This window comes from Ammospiza caudacuta, chromosome 19 (genome assembly GCF_027887145.1).
Source record: "Ammospiza caudacuta isolate bAmmCau1 chromosome 19, bAmmCau1.pri, whole genome shotgun sequence".
Lineage (NCBI taxonomy): Eukaryota > Metazoa > Chordata > Aves > Passeriformes > Passerellidae > Ammospiza > Ammospiza caudacuta.
In genome coordinates this window covers 6,735,270-6,762,246 of record NC_080611.1, presented here as the reverse complement: position 1 = coordinate 6,762,246, position 26,977 = coordinate 6,735,270, and the positions used below count along the sequence as shown (strand labels likewise).

The 26,977-nt window shown below is 48.3% G+C and overlaps 1 protein-coding gene across 1 annotated transcript in view; it reads right to left on the bottom strand.

Moving 5' to 3' along the window:
* Positions 1-6,396: 6,396 nt before the first annotated feature.
* Positions 6,397-26,977, bottom strand: part of MAP2K4 (mitogen-activated protein kinase kinase 4) — a 62,477-nt gene continuing 41,896 nt past the window's right edge. The window contains exons 4-11 of the mRNA XM_058817198.1: positions 21,812-21,931; positions 16,489-16,608; positions 15,700-15,751; positions 15,167-15,294; positions 10,334-10,411; positions 8,749-8,897; positions 8,269-8,314; positions 6,397-7,528 (exon numbers count right to left, since the gene is read on the bottom strand). Of these exons, the coding sequence (XP_058673181.1) occupies positions 7,415-7,528; positions 8,269-8,314; positions 8,749-8,897; positions 10,334-10,411; positions 15,167-15,294; positions 15,700-15,751; positions 16,489-16,608; positions 21,812-21,931 (807 nt within the window). The 3' untranslated portion in view covers positions 6,397-7,414. The remainder of the gene's footprint in view (positions 7,529-8,268; positions 8,315-8,748; positions 8,898-10,333; positions 10,412-15,166; positions 15,295-15,699; positions 15,752-16,488; positions 16,609-21,811; positions 21,932-26,977) is intronic.

Here is a 26,977-nt window from a genome sequence, read left to right as displayed (position 1 = left end):
TGCTCCAGGTGGATGAGAGATGGAGATCACCGAGCTCACGGTGGCACCTTGGCATGTCCTGAGGGGCTGAGAGCCCAGGACTGTCCTGGCTGCATTCTGAGCTGGATCAGGCTGCAGCCTGGGAGCAGAGAGCTCTGAACGTTGGAGCAGATGTTGAGGATGCAGGCGCAGGAATGGGGGATGTGGCAGCCCGGCCGTGTCCCCGTGCACACAAAGAGATGAGTGATGTGTTTTGGCCAAGGTAGGAGCAAGTGGTGAGAAAGGACCAGCCAGGCTTTGGAGGGGCTGTTCGTGCACAGCCAGGTCGGGGTGATCTCCAGCCCTTGCATGATCCGGGAGCAGGGGGAGCCGCGCCGGGACACTCGGTGACATCTCGGGGGGCAGAGCCGAGCGAGCCCTCGCCTGGCCGAGGCTCTGTGTGAGTGCCTGCCCCTGCCACCCTCCCTTCCGTCCCTCCTCCGTGCCCAGCAGCGTTCCCCTCCTCCCAAGGTTATCCAGCGTCACTGCCCCCCAGCCCAGAGCAAGGCTACCGGAGAACAGCTGTGAATCACCGAGCCGGGAGGAGCCCGTTCTCCCGCAGCCCGCAGGGAAGGGAGCTCTCCCGCAGTGATGCTCCCGTTGGGAATCACCAGCATTTCTCCTCGGAGTCTCTGTGCAATATTCTTCCTCAGGCTCTCACAAGAAGGAGCCTTTTGCTTCACTTCTTGGCTTCCACCAAAGAACTCGCTGCAGACTTTGCGACGGGCACCGTCCGTTCGTCGCAACTCTGGTTTTGCCAAAGTAAATATTGTTGCTGACAAAGATTGTTAAACTATTTACAGACTGAGTGTATTTAATATTTGTTACTGGAAGGACAGCACACGGAGGTGAAGCTGCTGGGAGGCTCCCCCAGGGATGCTGGAGCTGTGGGAGGCAGCCCTGCAGTGTCCCCAGGCCCTGGCCTTGTTGCATGCTGTATAAAGCACCTGGCAGTAGCTTTCGAGTCACTATTTAAAGCACCATTTTTCTATTGTACAAATGTTACAGGGCACTGCTAGCATAGACAATCACAGGTTGCATTTTTTTTAAAGAATTTCTTTTTCTAAGTGAGACATTTTTTTGAAGCCAGTCTGTGGAGAATATTCAGAGCACTTGAAGCAGAGTAGTGTTAGCTGCTCCACTGTGGCCTTGTACAGAGTTTTCCAGGTAACTTTCTCCTCTCAGCAATTGTATTTCCTTATTTAAAGGGATGCTGTCAGCTTCAAACCTGTAAGCAAGCACATTTCCTTACCTATGTTACCAGCAACACCTTCATTATTAAAACCCTTGTCTTGCCACTCTGTCTGCTCATGGTTTGCTGCTTGACTTCACCACTGGGACAGCCACAGCCATCCCAGCTGCCACCCCCTGGGACCAGCTCCATGCCCTGGGACAGCCACAGTCCTTCAAGGCCAGATGAATTTCATTCGTGGCAGCACTTTCTCCTGGAAGATTTCTGAACACACCCACCAGAGCCTCCTGTTTTTCTTCTGTTGGCTCTGGCTTTGCTGTTTTCCTGCAGCCCCCACTCCTTGTGTGCCCCTACAGGCAGAGCTGAGCCCCTGCCCACATCCCTTGGTGTTTGTGTCAGCACTGGGCTGGTGGCTGCAGGGTGCAGCTCTGCACAGCCAAACCTTCCCCTGCCCACAGGCACAGCAGGGCTGGGACCTGGGGAACCCTGGATCCTTCTCCACAGCAGCCCTGAGTGTCTGTTTCCACATTTGTCACATCTTCCCTTTGATTAGAAAAGTTTCCCAGGCATTTGCCCACCTGTGTGCAAGGAGGGACTGCCCAGGGGGGCTAAAGGTGAAATGGTCCTGAGACATGGCTCAAGTGCACCTGAAAAGATGCAGATGAACAATTAACCAGTTCCTATGAACATCTTTAATGTCTAACCACACCCTGCAGCCAGGAGTGCTGTGATGAACAGCCTGGCTGCGGTCACTCAGAGGATGAGGAGACAAACCTCAGCCTGGGATTAATTCAGGAATGACCATGGAGTGGAGCACTCCCCTGCCCGGTCTGCCTGCTGGGGAGAGCCTGCCCGTGCTGCTGTGAAAGGCAAAAGGCAAAGAGCAGAGGGAATGGTGCAGCTCTGAGGGCAGGAGGGATGCCTGGCAGGTGCCAAGGTTTGGAGCAGAGCACCTGGGGAGGCTGAGTCCAGACCAGGCTGCAGCTGCTGGCAGAGAAAGGGATCACAGCCCCAGATTTTCTGCTGCATGGAGAACTCAGCCCAGCTCTGCCTGGACCCCTGGTCCTGCAGCCAGCCTGGAGCAGCCTCCAGGGAAAGCAGAGGGTGTGCCAGTGGGATGGGACCCCTCCCCTCCACTGCCCTGAGTCAGCCCTCACTCAGTCTTCCATGTGTAGGTGATCTTCCCACACAGCCTGTCCCAAGGAATTTGGGGGTCTGGGATTTTCCTTTCTCTCAACACCAAGCTGAAGGATCCCAGTGATGCCCTGCTCTCCCTTCATCTTCCTGCCAGAAAAAAAAAACAAAAAAACAAACACACCAGAAGTAATGCAAAACAAACAAACAAACAAACAATGTTTTGAGAGTCAAATTAACATTTTTCATGCCTTTAGCAAGCTTTTTAAAATATGAGCTGCCTGTCTCAGTTCACCATGCAGTGCTTCCCCCACCACAGGCACTGAGACATCCTCAGCATCTCCCCAGCAGCCCACAGGACAGGACAAACCATGGGAGTTTCCCTCCACATGGAACCCCACAGGCACCACAGGATTTACCACACACAGTCCTGAAAGCCAGAAAATCTTCTCAGTGTCCACATCTGCCTTCCCACACACCCCAAACCTCTGCGGGAAGGGAAGGGAAGGGAAGGGAAGGGAAGGGAAGGGAAGGGAAGGGAAGGGAAGGGAAGGGAAGGGAAGGGAAGGGAAGGGAAGGGAAGGGAAGGAGGAAGGCACAGCCACACCTGCAGGGTGACACCCCTGCACCCAGCTCTTCTGCTCAATTTGAACAGGAGTTTCCTGCTTGGCCACGCCACGTTCTCCTGATGGGAGGCATGGATTTATGCCAAGACAAAAGTTTTCTGGCAGATGTCTCCCGGAACAGCCCAGCCTGCCCTACTGTTCTCTTTCCAGCAGAAAGTGCCGTGTGTCTCCAGGAGAGGGAGTTTGTGCTTCATCTCGTTCTCCAAGCACTTGCACAGCTGTAAACATAAAGGCAAAATACAGCATTTTCCTTTCCTTGTTCCTCAGAGCATTGAGGAACCTTTCCTTACCTCGCTTTGAGCCCAGGGAAAGATGGAGTGATTTGTGTCAGTCCTTTCCTCAGGACTTTTTCTCCTGAGAAGCTGAGAGGCCTCAGAATGAAATGCAAACTATAATTATCTGCTGCTGTAGAATGCAACAGGTGCATCTGTGATTGGCTCATGTGGTTCTTTTTAATTAATGGCCAATCACAGTCCAGCTGTCTCAGACTCTCTGGTCAGTCACAAGATTTTATTATCATTCTATTCCTTTTCCTTTCAAGCCTTCTGATGAAACCTTTTCTTCTATTCTTTTAGTATAGTTCTAATATATCATTTTCTTTTAATATAATATATATAAAAATAATAAATAAAGCCTTCTGAAACATGGAGTCAAGATTCTCATCTCTTCCCTTGTGGGGGTTGCCTGCAAATTCTACATTTGGTGACTCCGAGTGAGGAACATTCCCACACAGCTATTCCTGATCCTGAGCTCTGCCATGAGCAGGGATCCCTGCAGGTGCTCTGCTCTCCCTCTCTGGGCTGGGCACCCCTGGCCTGTCCCATCCAGCCCAGTGCAGCAGGACTGGCACTCCTGACCAGCTCCTCTTCCTTCCCAGAGGGGCTGCTGGGGTCCAGCTCTGACTGGGCAGATTTCAAACCCTCCACAGCTTCCATCAGAAGAGACCTCCCAGCACCAGGACTTACCCAGGACTCTGAGTCCATCTGGGTTCTGAAGACCTTGCAACCATCAGAGCTGGGAGCTCCACCTGCCCTTTCCCTGGAGGGTGGGCACAGCCCCCTCTCACCCTGGTTTTTTAAGATTTTCTAAGCCTTCTGATGTTGACATTCTTGTAGTGAACTTTCTCACACACTTTCTGTAAATAACTCATTGTTTTGCATTCCTTTATAGAAGAGGAGAAATTTGATGGACTGTTGGTTTGTCCAGTGTCATTGGAGAGGTGGCATTGTCACGCTCCAATCCACGGTCACTTTTGGAAAACTATAAATGTTGGAGTCAGAAAATAAACTTCCTTTTTCTTCACCTTGAGAACAGCGGTGTGTGCTTGTGTTCTTTCGTGTCCTACAGTGACAGCCCCCTGCCCTCCTGACAGGGACAAGGTGTCCTGAGCCACCAGGACCTCCCTGTGCTGCAAACACTGCTTGTCTGAGAGGAGCCCAAACACTGCCCAGCAGAATTCCAGAGCTCCAAAACACATCCAGAGCTCCCTTCACCTCCTTCATTCCAGAGCTCCAAAACCCATCCAGAGCTCCCTTCACCTCCTTCATTTGGCACAAGAAGATCTGAAGGTTGCTTTCCTCTTCCACCTGGAAGGCAGGTGTTCCACCGCTCTTATGAACCTTCCCCTTCATGTCTGACCTTACAAAATGAAAATAACAAGGTCACAGTCGCATCTTAGTTTTATTACAACTGACCTGCAGGCAAAAGGATAGAACTATTACATAAACACTCTGATCCATGTAGAATAGCTTAAATAGAGGAGGAAGTCAAACCAGGAGACCGGATAAAATATTCGGAAGCTCTTTGAAGCCGTTATGTTCCTGAGCTTCGTTTTACAGACAATAAGGCAACATCCCTGCACATCAGCTTTTTGATATTTTTATACATTTTTTTTCTATGGTACAAGGAAAAAAAACTAATAACCAGAATTCACAATGTACAGTTCTTACACTATTTTCACAGCTTCTGAACACTATACACCTTTTTTTTCTTTTTTTTTCTTTAATAGATACATTGCAATAAATGGTGCACCCTTAGTAATTTATAAGAATCTGTGTTGAATAGGCTAAACCTGTCCTGTACAGCAGCACCTCCCTCCTGTCACTGGCAGCTCAAAGCATTCCCAGCAAGCTGGTTCTGGGCTGGAGATGGGACAGCACCAGAGCACAGACCCAGCCATCCCCACAGGGCAGAGCAAGGCAGTCCTGTGTGTTTTAGGAGGTTCCATCACAGTGCTGCCCCTCTGAGAGGTTTCTGGGCTCCCTGCTGCCAGGAGGAGTCAGACTGACACCAAAGGGAGGGTGAAGCCCCAGCTGTGGCTGCCCTTGCTGGGTCTGGGTCTCTCCATCCCCACAGCCAGCAGCCCTGGGGACCTGCAGTGCCACTCCAGGGGCTGAGGCTGGAGAGAGGAACCCCAGCTCCACGGGGATCTGCCTGAGAAAGGCTCTGGGGTGGGCACACAATGGCTGCTTTAGGCAGGCATGGTCTGACTGACCTCCGTGCAGAGGCACCAGAGCTGTCAGGAAGGAGCAGGGACTGCAGAAAGCTCTGCCTTGCCCGAGGAGCAGCCCAAGAGGAACAATCCAGGAAGGGCAGCACCAAGGGAGCCAGCAGGAGCCCCAGGACCTGTCACCTCCGTGGCAGACAGACAGACAGACAGACAGACACCAGCTGTGTCCAGGGCCTCAGCTCTCCTTCCCAGCTGGGCTGTGCTGCTTGCTCTTCACTCAGCCTCGGGCTGCTTTGTGCATGGTGGCTTTGGTGGATGTGGGGAGCCCTTCCTGGGGATCCTGCCAGCACCACGGTGTTTTCATTCCCTCTGTGTCCAGCTTGCTGCTGAGCTCTGATGGGAGGCTGCTCTAACACTGATGAAGTCCTACCAAGCACCTCAATCAGCTCAGAATGGAAAGCAGAGACCCTGCAGCCTCCATTTTATCCCCGGTGTACTACTAAACACCTGAAAACTGCAGCATTTGGGGGGGAAAAAAAGGTTTTGGGGAAAATTAATCTTTGAAAAATATGTCAATTAAGCAAACAGAAAAGCCTGATGTGCTGTTTCACCTAGGAGTGGACCAGAAGATGACAGCTTGCCTGGCAATGGACTAACAGATCACAGCTTGCCTGGCCTTGCTGGGCCAGCTGAGAGGAGTTGGAAGATCCTTCACCTCCACCTCATCTCCCTCTGCACCCCACAACCTCAGAGACTTGCTCAGGGTGCAGCAGCAGGAGCTGTGGAGGTCCCAAGGAGGTTCAGTCTCCAGGTGATGGTGCTGAAGTGTCTCCAGCAGCTCAGCAGGGTGTGCTGGGCACAGGGTGTGCTGGGCACAGAGTCACGCCCCCAGTCCTGCCTGCAGCAGCAAGGAGAAGAGCTCGGGTCTGTGGTGAGACTCAGGAGCTCAGGACACGGGCTGGGAGGGCTGGGCCGTGCCACAGGTGCAAGCAGCAGGGCTGGGGACAGCAGGGACACGAGAAACACTGGCCAGGACTCTCAGCCATCAGCTGGTGGCCCACTCAAGCAGCTGCAGCCTCTGTGGATGGCTCTGGGTGAAGGCAAAGCAAAGCCAGTGGGTGGTGAGCACTGTGCACTATAAACCAGGTCAACAAGCAGGTTAAATTCAATCAAGTAGTTTAATAATTCTTCAGGTCAAAGGTCTTATCTTACCAGGTAACAATTTACAGGACACCTAGTTAAGAGTGAAGAGTGGCTGGCTTGGTAAAAGGAGGAAGAATACATTATGTCCCATCTCAATAGTTTAATGTTAGCCTCTTTCAACGCAACATATTTTTGGTAAAGACATATTCACTATATTTAACATGATCTCTCTTTAACAGGAAGTTCAGCTGAGCACACTGTCCCCAGAAAGTACACTGCGACTGTAAAGCAACAGAATTTCATAGCAGTAAATCTATTGCACTTTGTGAAGAATAAAATTCTCCTTTGCCTTTCCAGCTCCAGAAGGCAAAGCATCTCGTTGGTTAAGCAAGTTCTTCTCCCTCCAGGCAAAGTCTCTTAATGTTCAGACAGACAACGCCTAACTTTTGTTTGTTTGCTTTTTATTATTACTTGAAACAACAATCGGAAGAGTTTGAGAGAAAAATCTTTCCAGTAGCTGCTGAGGAGTCTCCAAGTTTTGAGTCTAGAAATGAATTTTAGGTGCTATCCAATCACAGTCAACAAATATATGTACTTATTTCCACATTTCATGAATATGTCCACAAAAGAGCAAGATGAGGTCTCTCTGTGACCAACACTAACACTGTGTGATCAGGTATTACAGGGATGCACTTTATATGTGACAACAGTATACAGACAGGATGGAAATAACACCAATATTATTGCACATGGTGTCTGGGCGAGCATTAAAAACACTGCAATATGTGATGAAAATTCTTTACAGCTTGTTTTCTCTCAGCCCTTTTTCTAGAGTTTGATGTAGCAGCAGTATCAATCCACGTACATTGGAGAGCTGGGAGTTGCTGGCATTTGATCCAGGATTTTACAAACATAGCATGCAACATCCACTGTGCGTTCCTCATACATCAGGATGAAGGGATGTTTCTGGAAGCAGATAAAAATAAAAACAACAAAGTTATGGTCACCCTCCTGGCATGTGCCTCTCAGATAAAAACTGAGCAGGGGAATTTGTCTGGTGCAAGAAAATGGTTTGTGGTGGCTCTAGGGCACCAGGACACAGCCTGGTAGATCCATGTCTTTAACATGGGAGGTTTCTGAGGCAGGGCAGGACAGGACTGCAGAGCTCAGGAGCTGCCAGGCAGGAGGCAGTGAGGGTGCAGAATCAGCAGCTCCTCTGCAGCACCGACATTTCCTGAAATCCCTTCAGGAGGGGCTTCATCAGCAGCATTGTCACAGTGGGGACAGTGACAGGAGTGACAGGGAGTGGCTTGCAGGGGTCAAAGCCAAGCTCTGCTCTCCTGAGCCCCCACCCTCTGCTCTGCCCAGCAGGCAGCACTGGCCAGAGCCAGGTCAGAGAGCTGGGACAGAACATCAGAGAGGTTCTGGGCCAGGACATCAGGCAAATCCCTTTCACATCAGGTGATGTGAAACCCAGGGCTGACTGTGGAACCACAGCCTCCAAGAGGTGCCCTCCAGGTGCCCAGAGCTCCTTGAAGTTGCCACATGTGACTGACCCAAGCCAAAAGCATTGCTGCTCTCTTCTTTAGCACCTCCCCACAGACAGGCCCTGCTGCTGCCCAGCTCCAGATCTCAGTTCTGCCTGAGCCCAGCCCCCTGTGAGCTGTGTATTGGAGACATTGAAAGATGCAGCACTGAGAACTCACCAGAAGCTCTTTGTACTTTGGCCTTTTGGACTCGTCCTTTGTAAGGCTAAAGAAAGCATAGAGATAATTAGGAGAATGTGGGATCAGGGAAAGTTACAGACTTTACAGAAAGTGTCAGAGTGGGATACGCCACCTTTGGTTTTCTGGAAAGCCCATCCTTGCACTGTGAGTGACCACAGGAGTAATTTCCCTTCCTTCCTTGCAGCCATCCCAGCTGTGCAGGCAGGGGCTGGGGCTCAGTCTGACACAAACCTCCTGCCATGGAAACTTCCCTCCTTACCACGTCTCCTGTCTCTAGCACAGCCTCTCAGAGCTTTTCTCCTAATTCCTTTCCTTCAGTCCCAAACCACTGAAATGTGAGAGGTCCTCCCCTCATGCTGGTGCAGGAATATGAAAGGGAAGTGCTGGACACACGACCCTTGCCAAACACCAGCCAACAAAAGGAGCCCACCCCCAGTGCCTGCAGCAGCACACACTCACCACAAGTTGACGAAGTTGATGAAGCTTGGGGAAAACTCCCTTTCCTCTGAGTTACTCAGCTGTGGTGGGTCACCTTTCACTACTTGTGTCAACTGGTCAAACACACTGTTCCACTTGGGGTAGGGGAATCGCCCCGTGGCCAGCTCGTACTGCAGGAGACAGGAGCAGAACCAGGCAGGTTTATACCAGGGAAGCTCAGTCAGGGAAAAAAATGCCTGCAGCAAACTTGAACCACCCCAGAAGGAAGACTGAGATGAGATTTTTCATCCTATGCCCTGTATGGTTCTAAGTAGAGGGAAGGTTTTACTCAGCAGTAAGTTCTGCTGCTGTGTGAGGGGCATGGCCAGATCTACCCTGACCAGGCCTCTGTGCCATGTCTGCTCCTCCACTGACTATAAATAAAACCAGTGTGGCAGAGTAAAATCCTCCAGTCCCTCCCCAAGCATCCTAACAAGCACTAGAGAAAATGAATAATGAGAATGAGACAATCACATGATATCTCAGGTTGGAGAAGACCCATAAGGATCCCTGAATCCAACTCCAGGATAATGAAAATGAGTTTTTTTAAACATCAGTAGTGAGAACAGAAGCTACTGGTACATACTTAATTGCTTCTGCTTTCTCTTCTGCTCCACAACCTGAAGAAAGTAAGGGCTTCTCAATGTGTAGAGCGAGCAGTGCTGTGGCTGAGCCAGTGAGGAACTACAACCCCAGAATCCAGGATTAACCAAGGCCTCTGTGCAGCCAAAGCACAGCAGCTGCCAGAGGCTTATTCACACAGCCTGGGTGCTCTGCTCTGCATCACCACACTCAGCACCCTCACCTCAGATTCTGAACACAAAATTCATTTACAATTTTACAATCCAACATTTCTGTCACTGTCATATTTTCTGAAAAATCCCTTCGCCAGGATTTCTTCTCCTGGGAAGCTGAGAAGCCTCAGAGAAAAATGTAAATAATAATTATCTGATTCACTTCTCCTGTGTTTGCTGCTTTGGAATGTGGTTTGGACATTGTTTACCAACTGGTCATTGTTTGATTGGTTTCATGTGAATTGTTTCAACTTAATAGCTAATCACGGCCAGCTGTGTCGAGGCTCTGAGAAGTCACGAGTTTTCATTCTCATTCTTGTTAAGCCTTCTGTCTGTATCTTTATTCTCTAGTATAGTATAATATAATATATATAATATAGTATACTATATATAATATAGTATAATATATATAATATGGTATAATATAATATATATATAATATGGTATGGTATAATATGGTATAATATATAATATGGTATATCATATATCATATCATATCATATCATATCATATCATATCATATATCATTAGCTTTCTAAGAACATGGAGTCAGATTCACTCATTTCCTCCTCATCCTGGGGACCCAGCAAACTCAACACACCTCCTCCGTGCTCACATCCACGGGGGCTCAGGAGAACCATGGACGTGGGAAGCCCCCAGGCTGTTCCGGAGGCAGGGAGTGCCCACTGTGAGCAGAGCCCAGGAAGGAGCTGGGCTGTGCTGCCCCTGGCACAGAGCAGTGCTGCCCCTGGCACAGGGCAGCGCCCACTCACCAGTGTGATGCCCAAGCTCCAGACGTCGGAGCGCACGTCGTAGCCTTGCCGCGAGGCGCTGGGATCTATCCGCTCCGGCTGAAACGGCAACAGGAGTGTCAGGCTCTGGGCCATGCAGGGAGCCTCTGCAAAGCTAGAGAGAGCCCTGAGCCTGGCACAGCCCCAAGCAAAACCTCAGGCCAGGGCAGCCATCCAACCCCAGCAGAGAAACATCTCAAGGTATCACTAAAAGCACTGGTTTTATGGAGGTGTCGCATAAAAGGTGATCAGAAATGGCAACTTATCACAGTGCAATGTTTGGGTTTTTTTTTCCTTTTGCACAAACACTTTGAATGATTGTGACTGTCTTATTCATTTAGTTTTGTTCAACTTTGGGATGTCTTTAGCACCAAGTCTCACTTTGTTTTGACACCCAAGGGATGATAAGAACTGGAATCAACATCTCACCCCCACCCTGGGGACTGAGGCTCAGCAGCATCTACCAGAACTCTTCTCCCCAGCCAGCTACTAAGAAGCTATTATAAACTATTATAACTATTTTATTAATATTTATATAAATATAATTTTTATAATTTAAAATATAAATTATACATTTGTTATAAACACATTATAATATTATATATATGTACTAAGCACACTATTATAATGTGCTTCAAGCAAAGCTCCTCTGAACAAGGTTTCAGTCATCCCTTGAAGGCAACTATGATGTTACAAGGCTTTAAGACATGCAAAATGCTTTTCATAAAAAGCAATATTGGGCCAGACATGGGTGATTCACACCTAAGAGCAGAGCTGAGCCAGCAAAAACATCTTTATGCCTTGCATGTCATCTTTATGTGAAACCTCAGTCTGCCTTCTTCAATTAAAAATATAATAACTGACATGTCAAAAGAAAGAGACTCTCATTCAGTTTTGACTACAACAATAATAAACATACCTGCATAGCAACAAATCCTAAATTATGGGGTACAGGAAATATTCTGAAAGCCCTGGTTGCTTTGTAAGCTACGTTTTAATACAATTTCATGGCAGACACAGCTGAGAAGTGCAGCAACAGGTGGCCCAGCCCTGAACTCCACTGGGGACACACCACTGGTGTCTGGAGCTGCCACCAGGGATGGACCAGCTCAGAACACATCAAATGCTGGGGATGCTGGCCTGGCCAGGGCTGTGACCCACGGGGATGTGCCCCAGCAGAGAAAGCTGCCAGGCTGCAGGTGAAGGATGGGAGCAGCCCAAGAGGGACTGGTGGGATGGGTGGCACTGGTGAGACACAGCTGGTTGTCTCAGGCACCCATGAGGGGCATCCTGCTCCTGTCAGCAAACAGAGCAACAGGGGTTTGGCCCCAGACCATGGTGGCACAGTTAAAGGGAAAGCAGGATGGACCCAAAATAAATCCCATCTAAATACAGAGCAGGAAGAATGCTGAGAATTTTCCATGTAGATCACATGGGAGCAACTAACACCAAGGAAGGAAGAGTCACCATGTCACACTCTGGGGACCTTCAGGGCTGCAGACAAAGCCTGGCTCAGGCCAGGTGTCCTGATGCCAAGTGCAAGCAGGAAAGGAAATGGCTGAGGTGGAGACCCAGCTCTGGATGTGCTGATGGGGTGAGGAGACAGGGGATGGATGCATCAGAGAAGGGTACAGGCTGCCATGGGGCTCCTCCAGTTCAGTGTCCACATGAGCACCAGCATCTTGACTGAAAAATGAGCACAGATCCTCCCTCTTCCAAACCCCAGCTACACAAACAGCCATACCTGGCCTGATCTCTGCCTGAACCACCTGAACATAAGACATCCAGCTGGCCCTGACAGCAATGCCAGCACCAACTGTCCACCTTCACCAGGGAGAAGTGAGAAGCCACAGTTTGCAGCCAAAGGCTCCAAACTGACCTGAGAAAAGGACCTGAGTGACCAAGGATGGAGGTGACACCATCATACTCCACTGCTGTGGAGCTCTGGAAGGAGCAGGGCAGGATGTCCATCCTCACAATGGCTGGGCCTGCCCCTCCACCCCTGCCCAAACCAAGCCCTTCCAGTCTCACCCTTCCTCTCTGACACGGGCACTGGGTTCACTGGGGCACTCAGAAGGCAAAAAGCAAAAATTACTCCCAGCAGCATCCCCACAGCCAGAGCAAGGCAGGGAGCAGCACTCAGGGAGGATGCAGGGCTGGCCAGGAGCACCCACTGCTGGGTAAGGGCTGTGCAACCACACCTGGAACAAACCCCAGAGCTGGCAGCAGCACTGGGCAGGGCTGAGGAGGGCTCAGAACAGCCCAGGCTGCTCCAGGGGTCAGAGACTGCCTGGGAACTCAGTCCTGCCTTTCTTTCCTCCAGAGAACACGAGGTACCCACACTCAGAGGCCTTTTCCCACTGTAACAATTGCAGGGGAACTGAAAGCCAAAAGCAAAACAAGCTCCCAGCACCGCAGCTCCAAGGCTGAGGCGCCGCTCGCTCTGACAGCTCCAACCATCTTGGTTCAAGCCCACAGCACTTGCTTGGCAGCTGGACACGGCTCCTGCTGCCTCCTCAGAGCACTCAAAGCCAGACTGGCTGACATCCAGGGCCATTGTTACCAACAGCTCCCTGGGGACCAGGCTCCTTCAGGGGTGAGTGCCACGGGGTTGGTGAGCCTTGCAAAATGAGACACCATCATCCAGCAGCCCTAAGGAGAACCTCCTGGCTGAACAGAGCTACTACTCTTGGCCTACTTTACACTAAAAAAATACTATTTTCCTTTTGAAAGGAGTGTGGCAGCCTGACTCCTTCCCAGGTATATCCAATTTGATCACAGCATCCCTTCAGACATCAGCCTCTGCTGGCTTGGCAGATGTGCCTGCCCACTGGGGACACCTCCCCATTTCCCAGGCTCTCTGTACGTGGAAATGCTCATGTACTTGGAAAGGAGTCACTGAGGCTGCAGAGCAGCAGGGAAGAGGCCAATCATCTCCCACATCACTTGCCAGCTGCTGGCTGCCCCACAAAACCTGTGCCCTGCCAAGGCTCTGAAAAACACAAACTGAACTGCAACACTTCTGCTCACTTAAAAGTCCACCCAAGTCTGGAGCTGCCAATGGAGCTGCACAAATCTGAGTGCACACAGACAGACAGACAGACAGGAGAAAGGAAAACCAAAGGGCTATGGAAGCACTCACTCACCACATCCCAGGGGAAAGGGTGCACTGCAGCTCTTTACAGACATCTCAGTCATCTCATTAACTGTCACTGCAGTCATCTCAGGAACTGTCATGGCATAACTACACCAACAGCCTGAGCAGAACTGGCCACCCACCCATGGCTCAAAGAAAGGTCAGAGTCAGGGCAGACAGGTTTCACCTTGGACACCACAGTCAGAAAAAGCCATCTGAGAGCCATGGCCTGAGCCAGGTGGAAACCATGTCTTGGAAGACAGATATTTTCCTTTTTTCTACTTGGTGGTAGATAAAAAGAGTTCAGAAAACAGTATTTTTCAGCATACAGAGCCATGAATATGTAACAAAAATTAAAGCCAGGCACTAAAATTAAAGTTATATGAGCAGCAAAAGGCACAGCTCCCTGCACAATGTACCCTTGGCTCAAGTGAGAACAGAGATGCATTTTCAAAGTACCCTGAAGCACTGAAGTGTTTAAAACCCTCAGACAGCTTCCAAAATCACCACTACAGCTTTTCACTCTGGGAGGGGGAGGGCAGCAAACAAGCAGGACAGACTCCCAGGAGCCACAGCTCAGCCCCAGCAATTTCCACACAGCTGCTCTGCTACTGCTGCTCTCCAGAATCACATTCTCCTGGAATGAAGTTCTGGCACACTTTGGAATTAAAGTGGTTTACAAAAATCACTGTAATTCTGCTCTGCAATAACTCCTGTGAAATAATCTTACCAGAGCAAATGGATTTCTTGCAGACCAAGACAAACCCACACTCTGACAGCCCTGCTCCCCTGGGCAATGGTGTTTTGGAGCTGCTGGAAGGCACAGAGCTCCTCTCCACTCCAGCAGCACAGCAATGGCAGCAGCAGAGGAACCCAGCAAAAACCCAGGAATTGGGACACTTTGCCACAGTCTGGATGACACTGTCACAGCAAAGCTCAATCCAGAGCTCAATTTAATCCATGAAAGGGGTGTTCATCCCACAGGGAGGGTGTGTTGGGGAAGATGAAACAGAAAAGCCTTATAAATATGATTGCCTGGTAAAAGATTTTGAGAATATGGAAACTATAAGCGAGATTGAAATGAAAGCAAGCTTTGAGATACCTCAGTTACTGAACAGCTGGAAAACAATGGTGTGGACAGCTGAAGGTAATCCCCTTTTGATGGAACAACACCCTCTGCTTGCAGACAGGCCCAGAGCAGACCCTACAGCTTGGCAGAAGGAGTCCAAAGAGGAGTTTTTAGGGTTTAAAACTACTGCAAAGAGTGGTTTTTAGGATTTCCAAAGAGTAGTTTTTAGTCTTAGCAGAAAGGGTCCAAAGAGTAGTTTTTACGTTTTTTTAGGGTAAGTATGGCAATGTAATGATTCTTATAGGCTGTATGTAAAAGCTATAGGATTTGTATCTTGTATTAGATTGGTTAGTGACAATTAGAATATTCAATACACAAGAAGATTTGTGGTATTGTAACTGGAACTTCGACCTCTCATCCTCTTTACCACTCTCTTGCCTTCTCTCTCTTTACCACTCTCTTTACTTATCTGAGCTGTGGCTGGCAGCTCCCAGCAGGGCCCTGCACTTGGCCCTTTGCAATAAACCACAAGTTCCAAGCCCTGGCCTCAGAGATCTCTCATCTCTGTCACTCCTGCAGGGTGGGATCCCCCAGAGCCCGTCCCACTCACCGCCATGTACGGCCGGCACCCCGCATCCCGCGTTTTGGCAATGGAGTCCACGAGCTGTCCGCTAATGCCAAAGTCACAGAGTTTAATATTCCCATTTCTGTCCAGAAGAATATTGGAAGGTTTGATGTCTGCAGGGGGAAGAAATTTAAAGCAGTAAGTCATGGTTGAGGTTTTGATTTCAAGCAGAGCAGCTGCAGGGGATGGAGGGCAGCAGTGCTGTGCCATCGCTGTCACCCTTGGGGTTGGATCCTGCATGGGAGCACAAGGGGATGGAGCCAGCCCCAGAGGTGCCACATGCCCAAAGGCAGCAGCAGATGCCCGGCCACCCTGAAATCACACTTACATGGAAAAAGCACATGAAGGGGCAACAGGACAGGCACTGGGACATTTGTTCAAAACCTGCACTCAGACTCATGGTGGTACATGTGCTGTGCTTACACTTGGAGTCAACCAAAGGCCACTAACAATTCTTGCAATCATTTTAACAGACAAGAAAAGACTGTTAAGTTAAAAAAAAGACATGAAGAACTCACCTCTGTGAATGATTTTCAAGTTTTCTTTTAAGTGGTTTAGTGCTTTCACAGTCTAGGAAAGAAAAACAGATGAAAAATAAGCAGATGCCTTAAGAGTCCTGTGGTTATTACAATTTTGGAACTCCAAGAACAGGTGTAAAAAGCATTTAATACATTAAGATATCAATGCTGTAATATGCCATGTAATAAAACATTTTTCTCTGAACCTCTTCTGCAAACAGAAGGTGATATAAGAGAGAGTGTGGGCTTAAGTGAACACACATTCCCTGTGACCTGCAAAGATCCCTATCTGGGACAGGGGAGCCAGAGGTGGAGCCAGAACAACCTCTGATGTTAACTATCCTCAGCAATCACTTATTTCAAGCCCTATGCTTTATTTTTTTCAACAGGTCACAACTGTTTCAATTATCTGACTTTTCATTAGACCAAAACTTCCGGGTTATATTAGAAAACATCAGCCAAGTTCTCCAGTGCTTTTGGAGCCTTTGCACAAGAATTCCAGAAGCTTCTCTGGTCTGGGCTGGTGCCTGTGCTGCTGGTGCTCATATTCAAGCAGACAGAGCAGGAAAATGACGCTGGGGTCTGTTTATGACCCCAGGAGCTCTGTTTACACCATGCAACATACTTTGGAAAAGTCATGAGCACCCTGAAGAACCATTCCCAGTGTGGTGCAAACAGCAGCAGCAATTCTGCTCCACAGACCAACCAGCTTTTCACAGGGAGGGGGATCTGAACAAGGATCTGAACTTATCAATTATCTTCAACAAAAAGGTTTAACAAAATACTCACAGCTAAAGTGATTTTGCCTAAGATTTCTTCTGGAATAACATCATCTAATACACTATATACATATTTGTAAAACTTATCAAACGAGGTAGACATGAGCTCCATACAGATCCAACAGTCACCCTGGAAAGAGAAAACAATGTGAGATAAAAATGAGAAATACCAATCCAGAGAGCATACAGAGATCCACTGAATCCTATGAAATACATAAATAGCAACATGTATTCTATAGAAAGGATAGAATTCAGCTTGATTCGTTTTAGCAATGAAAGACTTGCTCCCATTCACAGCAGAGGCATTTACCTGCCCAGCTCACACCTGACATCTGACATTACAGTTTAGATGCCTGAACCCAGGTGAATCCAAGCCTCACAGAGTGCTTTGCTCTCCAGGAGGCTGCAGGCACAGGGGAACACACAGAAGAGGGGAGCTGCTTTCCTAGGAAGGGCTGTGTGGCTGAGGAAGAAGACTTTGCGCATCTCCAGCTTACACTGCTCATATGGCATCAGCTTTTCACATCAGCTCAAGGCACAGCAGGAGCTGATGCAATCCTCTCAAGGGCTGCTACAAGCCTGAGCACAGAAAACTCTCACTGCACCCAAAAAAAGCAGAAGATGGAATAAGTGTTGTGACAGACATGGAAGCAGGGACATCACTGAAAGAGGCCAGAGCAGCACAGCAGGATGAGGGCATGACCAGCACACTTCAGGGGGCCTGGAAAAAGGTGTACAGACCACAGGTTGGCTATGGAGGAACTTGGCTAAGGAACTGTTCAGATTTCAACTACAGAAATGAAATTAGGCAACACATGTAGAAAATTTCTCTTTTCTGCATTAGCAACAAAGGCAAAGTGCAGATGAAGCACTTGCATTTTAACAGGAAGAAAAGGAAGGCTGGCTGGGGACTCAGCTGTCTTCCTGACCAAATACCAACAAGCCCTGATGTACATGGGCAAGTCCTGCTCCATTGTGAACTGTGAGGAAAAACCACCCTAATGGGAGTTTCACTTCACCTTCTGCCTCTTAAGTCAGGTTGATTTCTGATCAGAAAATGACAAAAGAGCTTAAATTTTCTCTTCCTGTTAGAGCTATTCTTCCAAAGAATGTATTTTAGTCCTTACTGGGTATTAGATTACCAGATGCTAATGCCCATCTCATAGACATTGCAAAAAATGTCCAGGAACACCCTGTGCATTTAATTCAAAATATCCCTGTCCAGGACAGACACAAAAGCCACTTCACAAGCAATGGAGATGCTTCAGCTTCTGAATGCAGAGAACTCCCACTGACAAGGGAGCAAGTGTCACAAGGATGTCACCCATCTGGAGAGCAGCTCACCACGAAAGGACCTGTGGCTCCAGGTGGACATTAAACTGAACATGAGCCTACAATGCATCTTTGCTGGGCTGAAGGATCACAGCATGAGGCAAAACATCACCAACAGGTGGAGGGAGGTGATGAGGTTCCCCTCAATCCAGCAATGGTGAGGCACTCCTGGAGTGCTGTGACCAGTGCTGGGCTCCCCAGGGCAAGAGAGACTCCAGCAAAAGGTAGCTAAGATGACTGAGCAACAGGAGCATCCTCCCCATGAGAAAGGCTGATAAAGACAGGGCTGCTCAGCCTGGAGAAGGTTCAGGGGAACCTCATCAACCTAAGGGGAAGCTGCACAGGGGATGGAGCCAGGTTTGCTCAGTGGTGCTGAGCAACATGAGCAGGGCACACAGGAGGCTCCCCCTGAGCATGAGGAAACACTTTTTGTGAGGGGATTAATCACTGGCACAGGCTGCCCCAGGAGACTGTGGAGACTCTATTCCTGGAGAGATTCAAAGGCTTTTTAGACACAATCCTGGTCAAGTGGCCCCACTTGATCATGGGGGTGGAAAAGGTGCCCTCGGGGGTCCCTGCCCACACCCACCACTCTGTACAAACACTGAAGGTTTATCACACCTGCTCACTGCAGGGGCAGCCAGCTCTTCATGCAGCTACACCAGTGACAGAGACTGACAAATGTCACCACCACCATCATATATTTACATGGCACACAGGACACTTTTCCTAGAGACCAGGGACGGACAACAGGGACAGATGTGCTGAGGAATGGCAGCACAGTCAAGGATTTCCATAAAAACAGTGTGAGGTGCATCAACAGCAAAGAGATCAAACTGAGCAAGGCTGTGTCAGCAATTCACACCAGCCCAGCTCTGTGCTACCAGCACATCTATCCCAGCTCCTCTCTGCTGCCAGCAGAAGCTCCCCATGGGCTGATTTACCCAGCTTCCTAAGCATGTTCTGCAACTTGCAATGAATTTTTCATTGAATAATTTTATCAAGTATTGAACTTATTGGTTTAAACTTGGCTCCTTGGTTTAAACTTGCACCATGTAGGAGTCACTCCTGAGATTCCAAGTCAGATAAGGCTTCTTTACTCTTCTCTTAAAAAGAAACACAATCAGAACAGGTACCTTGAAGAGCCACTAGTGTGGTCATGGTAACTACACAAACATTCCCAGCTTTATAGGTACTGTTTTAAACCAGAGCAGCTGCAAAGCTTGTAGCAGACAGGCAAAAAAAGACCTGGGTTTTTTTCTCAGACCTTAAAACCTCTTAAAACAGCAATGCTCAGGGGGGTCTTGGGGGTCCCAGTGGGCTCAGCCCACAGCTCCTCTCTTCTCACAAGGAGAGACTCAAGTGAAATGTTTGCAGAAGCCCTGTCAACTGACTTTTTTATTTTTTTCTTCCCCCATCTATCAAGTACAGCCCTGAGAGGAAACATGAGCATGAGACCCTCTCCAATGAGAGCTGTGATGGCTGATGTGGACAGCTCTGGGCTGCCCTGGGTTTAGCATGGACAAACCAGCTGGTCTCCTGGTGCCAGGGGAACCCCACAAAGTTCAATGAGTGTCAGATCCTGCACTTGGCTCAGGGCACTCACCAGTACAATGATGATGGTTTTCAGAGCAGCTCTGAGGAGAAGGGCTGGGAGATACTGATGGATGAAAAACTGGACATGAGCTGGCAGGCCAAAAAGCCAGCCATGGTGTACTGAAGCCCCTGATTGCATGCATAGACTGAAACAGTCTTTTACTTTTTCAGCTTTGTTCTTGTTTCATTGACCAGGCAATTTAATCTCATCCAGTGGTTCCAATGAGCTGAAGCAAAGTCCTGTACCTGACAATCAACCTGTGCTTGTGCACTGTTACACATTCCATCACATGTACAGACATACAGGGACAGAAATGTCCCTCCTGACTGAAGAACAGGCAGCAAACGATGAAGGTTCAGGTGCTGCTTGCTGAGGGACAAGCAGGACCCAGAGAAGACTCTCCCTGTCACAAAATGTGGAACAAGCAAGAGAAAATACAAATTTCTGTGGAGTATTTCCTGCCTTTCCAAATCAAACTGCTGGTATTCACAGAAGCTGCCACAGGAACTTGTGTTCACAGCCACTTCCCTGACTGCATGCTGGGACATTTGTCTGGCTACAAAGTAAGACCTTGCATAACTTTATCCAATTTTTGGTTTAGTATTCCCAAACTGTCAGGATCCCAGAGCTTAGCTCTGCCCCTCCACATCCAGCACTCCCTGTTGTGGGAGGCTGCCTGCCTTCCCTTTGTGCCAGCTGCCCTGCTGCTTTCCTGGAGCTGCCTGGATCCTGCCAACCCTCTGCACAATTCAGCCTGCTAAACCCCTGTAAAGAGGCTCACGTGGATGTCTTTCTGGTTGCTCCATCCACAGCTGAATCCTAGCTCAGAGCAGGTAACCCCAAAATGATTTCCTTACTTTTCAACTTGAAATGCTGCAACAAAGAGCTTTGTTTTAGTTTGCTGAAGATTTCCTGAGAGAGTTTTGGTCTTTCCCAATGTTCCATGAGCTCTTACACCTCAGGGGATGGTGCAGCAGTGACCTGGATCTTTCACAGTTATTTGAGAACAGATCTGATAAACAGACTGGGGGGGGTCAGACAGATCCAAACATCCTGGTGAAATTACTTTTTTCTCTTCCTGTGCTTCTCTGGTGCCATACTTTGCTATCTTTAAGATATTAAGATTCTACTTAATATTGGAACAAGTAATTAATGAGACAAGACACAAAACTTCATGGAAGCCTCCCAGGCCACCCTGGGTACATCTGAGGAAGGTGACCTAGAGCATCCCTAGGCAGTGGGGACCAAGGAGAGGGGAAAGCTGCTTTCATCTCTGAAGCAAACACCACTTATGTAGAAGGGAAAAAGGGGATTTCACTCCAACCAGAGCAATACCAATGAAACCTTTCCCAGACAGAGCAGGCAAGGAGCCCTGGGAGCCCTGCCTGGCTGCAGGATGATGAGATTTTGGACATGACAAAGAGTGCAGCCAAGCTGACATCTGGGTGCTGATTAAAGTAAGTTTTTATGTTGTTTGTGTATTTACATTTACACCCTGGAATGTGTCTAGAGCTGAAGGGAGGTGAGAGGCTTGCACAGCCCTGAGCATGTTGCTCCTCAGCATCTGGTAAGACACTGTTTTGTCCACAGACCTTTCCTCACACCAGCTTTGTCACCTTTATCTCAGCAAAGCTGGAAATCTCCAGCCAAGCTGAGGCTCCACACACGGTAGGAGCTTGTACTGTGTGAACATGGACAATGCCTGAGGGCCCAAAATGGCTCTGTGTTCAAAAAGATCAGAAAAAGCAGAGCATGGGAAAAGGAAGGATTATTATGCTGATTTTAGAGAATCAGATTTAAAGCCAGAGGAGTGATCTGGCAAAATTACAGAGGCAGACTCTCTAGAAGCAGGAATTAAATATTCACACACAGTTTTGGGTTTTACCTACAACACTGACCTCTCTCTGAATGTTTTCCAGTAAAACCCCACAGGACTCTGCACAGGGTGCTATGCCTAATAACCCCCAAGGACCACCTGCAGCCCTTAGGTCTCTGTTTTCCTCCTTCCCTTTAGGAGAGGGACTGCATTTGTGCTGAAGTAATGGAAAACAGGCAAGGTCTCCATGTCTGTCCCCCTGCACTGTGGCAGTTTCAACAACAGAGCAATTACAGGAGCAGGGATAATCCAACCCTGCCGAGGAGATACAGGAGGAAGGAGAAGCAGCAGTCAGGTTTCAACATCCATCTCCTCCAAAACTCCTGTTGCAAAGGGACCAAATGCTTGCTCAGCGTGCCCAGACACTGGGGTCTCCTGGCTAAACACTCTTGAGTAAAAGTGCAGAACCAAGAAACCTAACTTAAATCAATTTTCTCCTCCTTAGCACGAATTTAAAATTACAAAGGGGAAAAAAACCAAGGTAAAACCCAAACTCTGCTGCAAGTGAAGCAAGTTTGGGGTGCCCACCTCTCTGAAGAGTGCGCCATAAAACTGAACAATGTAGGGGCAGTCACTGCTTCTCATCACCACATCAAGGTCCATCAGAAGCTGCTTCTGCTCCTTCTCATCCACTGTCGACCGAATTCTCTGAAAGAGGAAGAGTGGCAGAGACTTCATCATTTCCATGCCATTACTGCACCCTCAGCCCTGCTGCTGGAGACAAGTGACCAGGATCCCAAAGCCAAGCATGCTCAAAAACACTCTGGGGAATCAAGCAGTGCTCTCAAATAGGAAATGTAACTGAACACTTCTAAAGCTGTTTAATCAGACTGTAAAGCCCTCAGTCCTCACAGAAGCATCAACACTTTCAGATGAAATGTCAGGAAGAAATTAAAGAGCTCAAATTTCATTGAAAACTACAGCAAAATGCCACATCCAGGCTTTCATTTCAAAACAAATTCCCACACAGTTCTTAGCCATGTTGGAAGGGGCTTGAGGACTGGTTTGAAATTTAACCAAGGAACATTATGTTTAAAATGTCTAAGAAGCCATAAAAGCTCCTTCCACAGCCTCCTCCATGGCTGGGGAAAAGGGACTGCCACATAACCCAGGCAACACATTTCTCTGGTAATGTTAATGATGGGCAGCAGTCCTCTGAGCTCTTCTCATAAAACTAACAATCCTTTACCTAGTACTGGCTGAGGGAACATCAACACTGTATAAAAGAGTTTATATAGACACATACCCAATGTGTATATAGAGATATATATGTATACACACACACACTATACTTTGTATATACACTATATATTACGAAAAGTTTCATTTGGGCTTGAAACAACAATGCACATTTGAAAACAGAAAACTGTCCATTTTCAAACATGAAATTGGTTAAATGAAGGATATAGATGACCATACAGTTTTTCATGTGATTTTACAGATATATTTAACATCTTGCACTAATTAATACTTTCTCTGAATCACAAGTGAGGAAATCGTGATCCTGAAGCTGTGACTCATGTTTAAAAACCATTAAAAAAGCCCAGAAAAAATATCTGGCAAGAAGTCCAAAGCAACAGAGGTAGCCAGGATCATCCACAGGTCCCTACATGGCTACCCAAGAAAGAAAAATTATTCAAACTTGTGGAAAAAATCTGCAAGATATAGCACCCATTTCACCAATACTATGGCCCTGTGGGCAACTGCTGGTGGCATCAGGACCACACACATCAGCCAGCCCAGGCCAGGTGAATGAAGGTACTTTCAAGGTTGGCCATTTATATAGCACCACATGTGAAACAGTGCACCATTATGTACTTTAGGACTTATTTTCTGATGACCCATACAAAACAAGGACAGTATCAACACTGTAATTTTCCTTACCTGTGGTGTATCCTGGTATTTATGTTCTAGTACCTCTAGTTTGGTCTAGACCAGTAAATAGTATGTTTATATTGCCCTTTTCCCATCCTGTGAATTCTAGAGTTCTTGGGGACCTGTCAGGAGACTTGTCCAGCACCCACAGTCCACAATATCCATGATGTGCTGAGCACGTGGGGTTCTGTGCCACCAACAGAGCAAGCACGGGCCAGGAATGGAACTGAAGCACTTCACCTCCAGGTCACTGGTTCAGGTCTGTGTCACAAGCTCAGCCAGCCACTGGCTGCTCCCTGCTCTTGTGCCCTCACTGTTCAAAGCTCTGCAATCCCCCCAGAGGCTGAAGGCCAAGCAGAGTGAATGTTTCTCTCCAAGTGACACACCAGCAGCACTGTGTGAAATGGAAATGCCATAAAGCCATTGCTGTGACCTCCACAGAAGGTCATGGATGCCAAAGCCACCACGGTGAGACCTATGACCAGTAGCTCAGCCTCTCACTGAGACATGACCCACACTGAAAATGTGTGGGTCATCTCTGGTGAGGAACGAGGAGCTTTTTTCCGTATCATAACTTGTGTTCTCCTTCTGTGCCCACTCCATGTCTGTCTCCAAAAAGCCTCTTTCCTGGTCATCTGAGAGTTGTCCTAGCCCTGCTCTGCATTCCCCTTGCCCCTGCACAATCCTGTCACAGCCAGCCCCACAGCATCCTCCTCAAATTCCACCTCTTCTCCTGAAAGCATCTCCTCCCACCTCTGACATTGCTCCTCTGCTGCTACTTCTCCAGCACTGCAAACCATGTGAAATACACACTGTGGTGGAGATGATTTTAATGGCACTCCAGAACACCAAACCCAAACACTCCTCTTCTCAAACACGAGCTCCCCAGCAGGAAAGGGCTGGCAGAGCACCCAGAGCACAGACAGTGGGTCAGCTGCAGGGCAGAGGACGGCTTGAGAAGCCAACGTGGACACTACAACAAATACTGCTGCAGGGAGTGAAAGGAATGCTGTGATACAAGACTGGGAGGTCTCAGAGCAGTGCTGGAGACCGGCAGAGTCAAGAGAAAGGAGAACTCTGAGGAGTAGCATGCAGAACAGCACACAGACAGGGTCAGGCTGCACAGGGTGGCTCTGCTCAGCTGAGTGTGCCAGGGAGCCTGCTGCAGCCCAGCACTCCCAGTTCAGCAGCAGAACAGGGAAGAGAGGAGAGCCAACAGCAGTCAGTACACAAACAGCACCTGAGCCATGAGACAGCCTGCTTCCTAAACCCCAGGCATGGTGCAAAGCTCTGCAGCAGCTCCCACAGACACAATCCCCAAGAACAGGGGACATGGCAGGGGACAGAGAAGGAAGACACAGGGTGAGGCAGCTCCTTGAGGGCAGCATTTCAGACAGGGATGGACAGGGCTGACTTCACCTCAGGCCTTACAGATCTCAGCCCAGTCACCTTCCTGGCACCCACTGATAAGTCACTGCTAAGTGACTCCACAGCCAAATAAGCCATAGATAGAAAAAAGGGGGGATTTGTAGTAGAAGCTTATGGAGTTTCCTTTTTAACAATTCCTTGTTGGCCTCCAATTTAAACTGTATCAAATCCTCTTAGGAGAAATTCTCCAGTCCTTTTTATTCAAGCACAGGTTAGGACAAAGCCTTCCAGGAAGAAGAAGCCATGCTCTGAGTAGCATCAACAGCAAAAGCACAGTCTGGGCTGTGGGTTGTGCCATCCTGACACCTAAAACCAGGCAGATTCCAGAAACCTGACCCAAAATAGAAGAGACATCATCCAGCCCAATATGCACACAGAAAGGTTCAGGTGCAGCGTGAAGTGACTGGTTGAAAAAAAAATAGAAGAAAAAAAGGAAAAGAAAAAAAAAAGCTGTAAACACCAAACTGAAACTCAACTCCTTGAGCTGTGAGAGAAACAAGAACTGCCCTGAGCATGGGGCTCATCTCATCCTCAGGTGAAAGTTCAGCACAGCAGTGCCTGGCAGTGCCATGGGAGAAGTGTCCTTCCATGGGATGGCAGGGATTTGGGACAATAAACCAGCAGCAAAAAGAGGGTTTACCCAGTCACTGCTGAGGATGGGAATATTTATCTCCCCATCTGAAACACTGAAGCAGATCACAACCATCTTCTCACCTCCTGTGATGAGGCTCTAACTCTCTCTTACCATTCTTTTCCAGCTCTTACTCATCCACTCCCCTCCTACAGCAGGACTGGGAACACTGGTTTCCCCAACTCTCAGCCAGCAGACCTAAACAAATGACTGAAACAGACAATTCTGAAGGTGTCACTCAATTGTGTGAAGAATTACAATAAGGGTTTGGCAATAAAACCCCAAGACTTCTCTTTGGAAGTCATATGGACATGGAAAGAACAGAGAAATTTGCCCCTGGATGGAGCTAAATATACTAATGTATCATTCTGATGGGCCTTTATGGGCTATCAGGCATCCAGGAAAGGATGGAGGGACCATGGAGGCATAAATAAATGTTACATTTCTGCTCTCAGGGGCATTTGATGCTTAGCAACCTCCTTCTGCTGTGAGACTGCCATGGAGAAACCTGAGAAAGTCAGACAGGAACTTCTGGTTTAAAGCTGTGGATGAGAGAACAAGCCCTGACTACCAAATGATGTACAAGAGACACTGTGCTCAGAACAACAAACAGCTCCATGGCCTGCTGGCCTCCCCAGGATAAACAGGGTTCCTTCATGGGCTCGTGGGTTGGACACTTCCAATTACCCAACTGATCTTGAAAATGCCTCTGATTTCCTTAGCAAAAGTTTAGAGAAAAAGTAGAGCACGTCAAAAATATTGTTAAACTAAAAAGAAAACACTGACTGTAGAGGACACTGACTGTACCTGGAGGCTGGACTAGGCAATACTGCAGAGAGATGTAGCCAGGCTGTATCCTCAGCCAGGCTGAGGATATTGGAAGATACAGAAAATTTTGGCCTACAGATGAAAATCACTTTCTTTTGTGGTGGGGGAAAATTGAACACTGTGGACAAAACCACCCTCTTCTCCAGCTGGGTTACTCTCCCAGCTGTAACTTATTTCTGACAGAAAAATAATTCAATTAAAAAGAAATGCAAGATGCTTCCATGGGGCAGTGATAAGAAGCCTGAAAGCCAACCAAAGCACAAACCACTCCACTCATCTCTTGGTGATGCATATCCCAGCCAGTTGAACTGGTTGAAACAAAACTGGGAGAAGCTGCTGGTGGTGAACCCCAGATGGATGTTTGAGGTGTTCCCTGCTGCAGGGCAGAAGAGGTGAGGAGCAGGTGAAGATCTCCTGCCTGAGCCTGAGGCTCAGACATCACTGCCAGGAACACCAGATGCTCAGGACACCACTGCTGTGTTTAGGCTCCTGACCTGCACAGGAGCCACCCAACACATCAAAGGTTGACTGGTTTAAATATGTTCTTATTTCTTTTATGAACTTTTCAAACAAGCAGCTTTCCAGGCCTCCAGAGGCACTGTGAAGTCCCCTGGCTAACAGAACCCACACCATGTACAGCATTTCAGTACAAAGCAGAGCATCCTGCTCTAACTGGAGCAATGCTCCCCAGCTTTCATTCCAGGTTGGGCTATTTTTTTACTAAATTAATATTCCAGGGATCTTTTAAAGCATCCTTTTTGTGTGAACTATCACCAGGACCAGAAGGAAACCTCAGGCTAGAAATGACAACCCCTAGCAGCTGGGCGAGTTTCTCAAGAAAACATTTCCTCCAAATAAATGGGGCTTCTTCATGTGCCTCTAATTTGTGGTACCCTCACAGAACAAGAGGGACAGTCCCTGGAGCAGCTGGG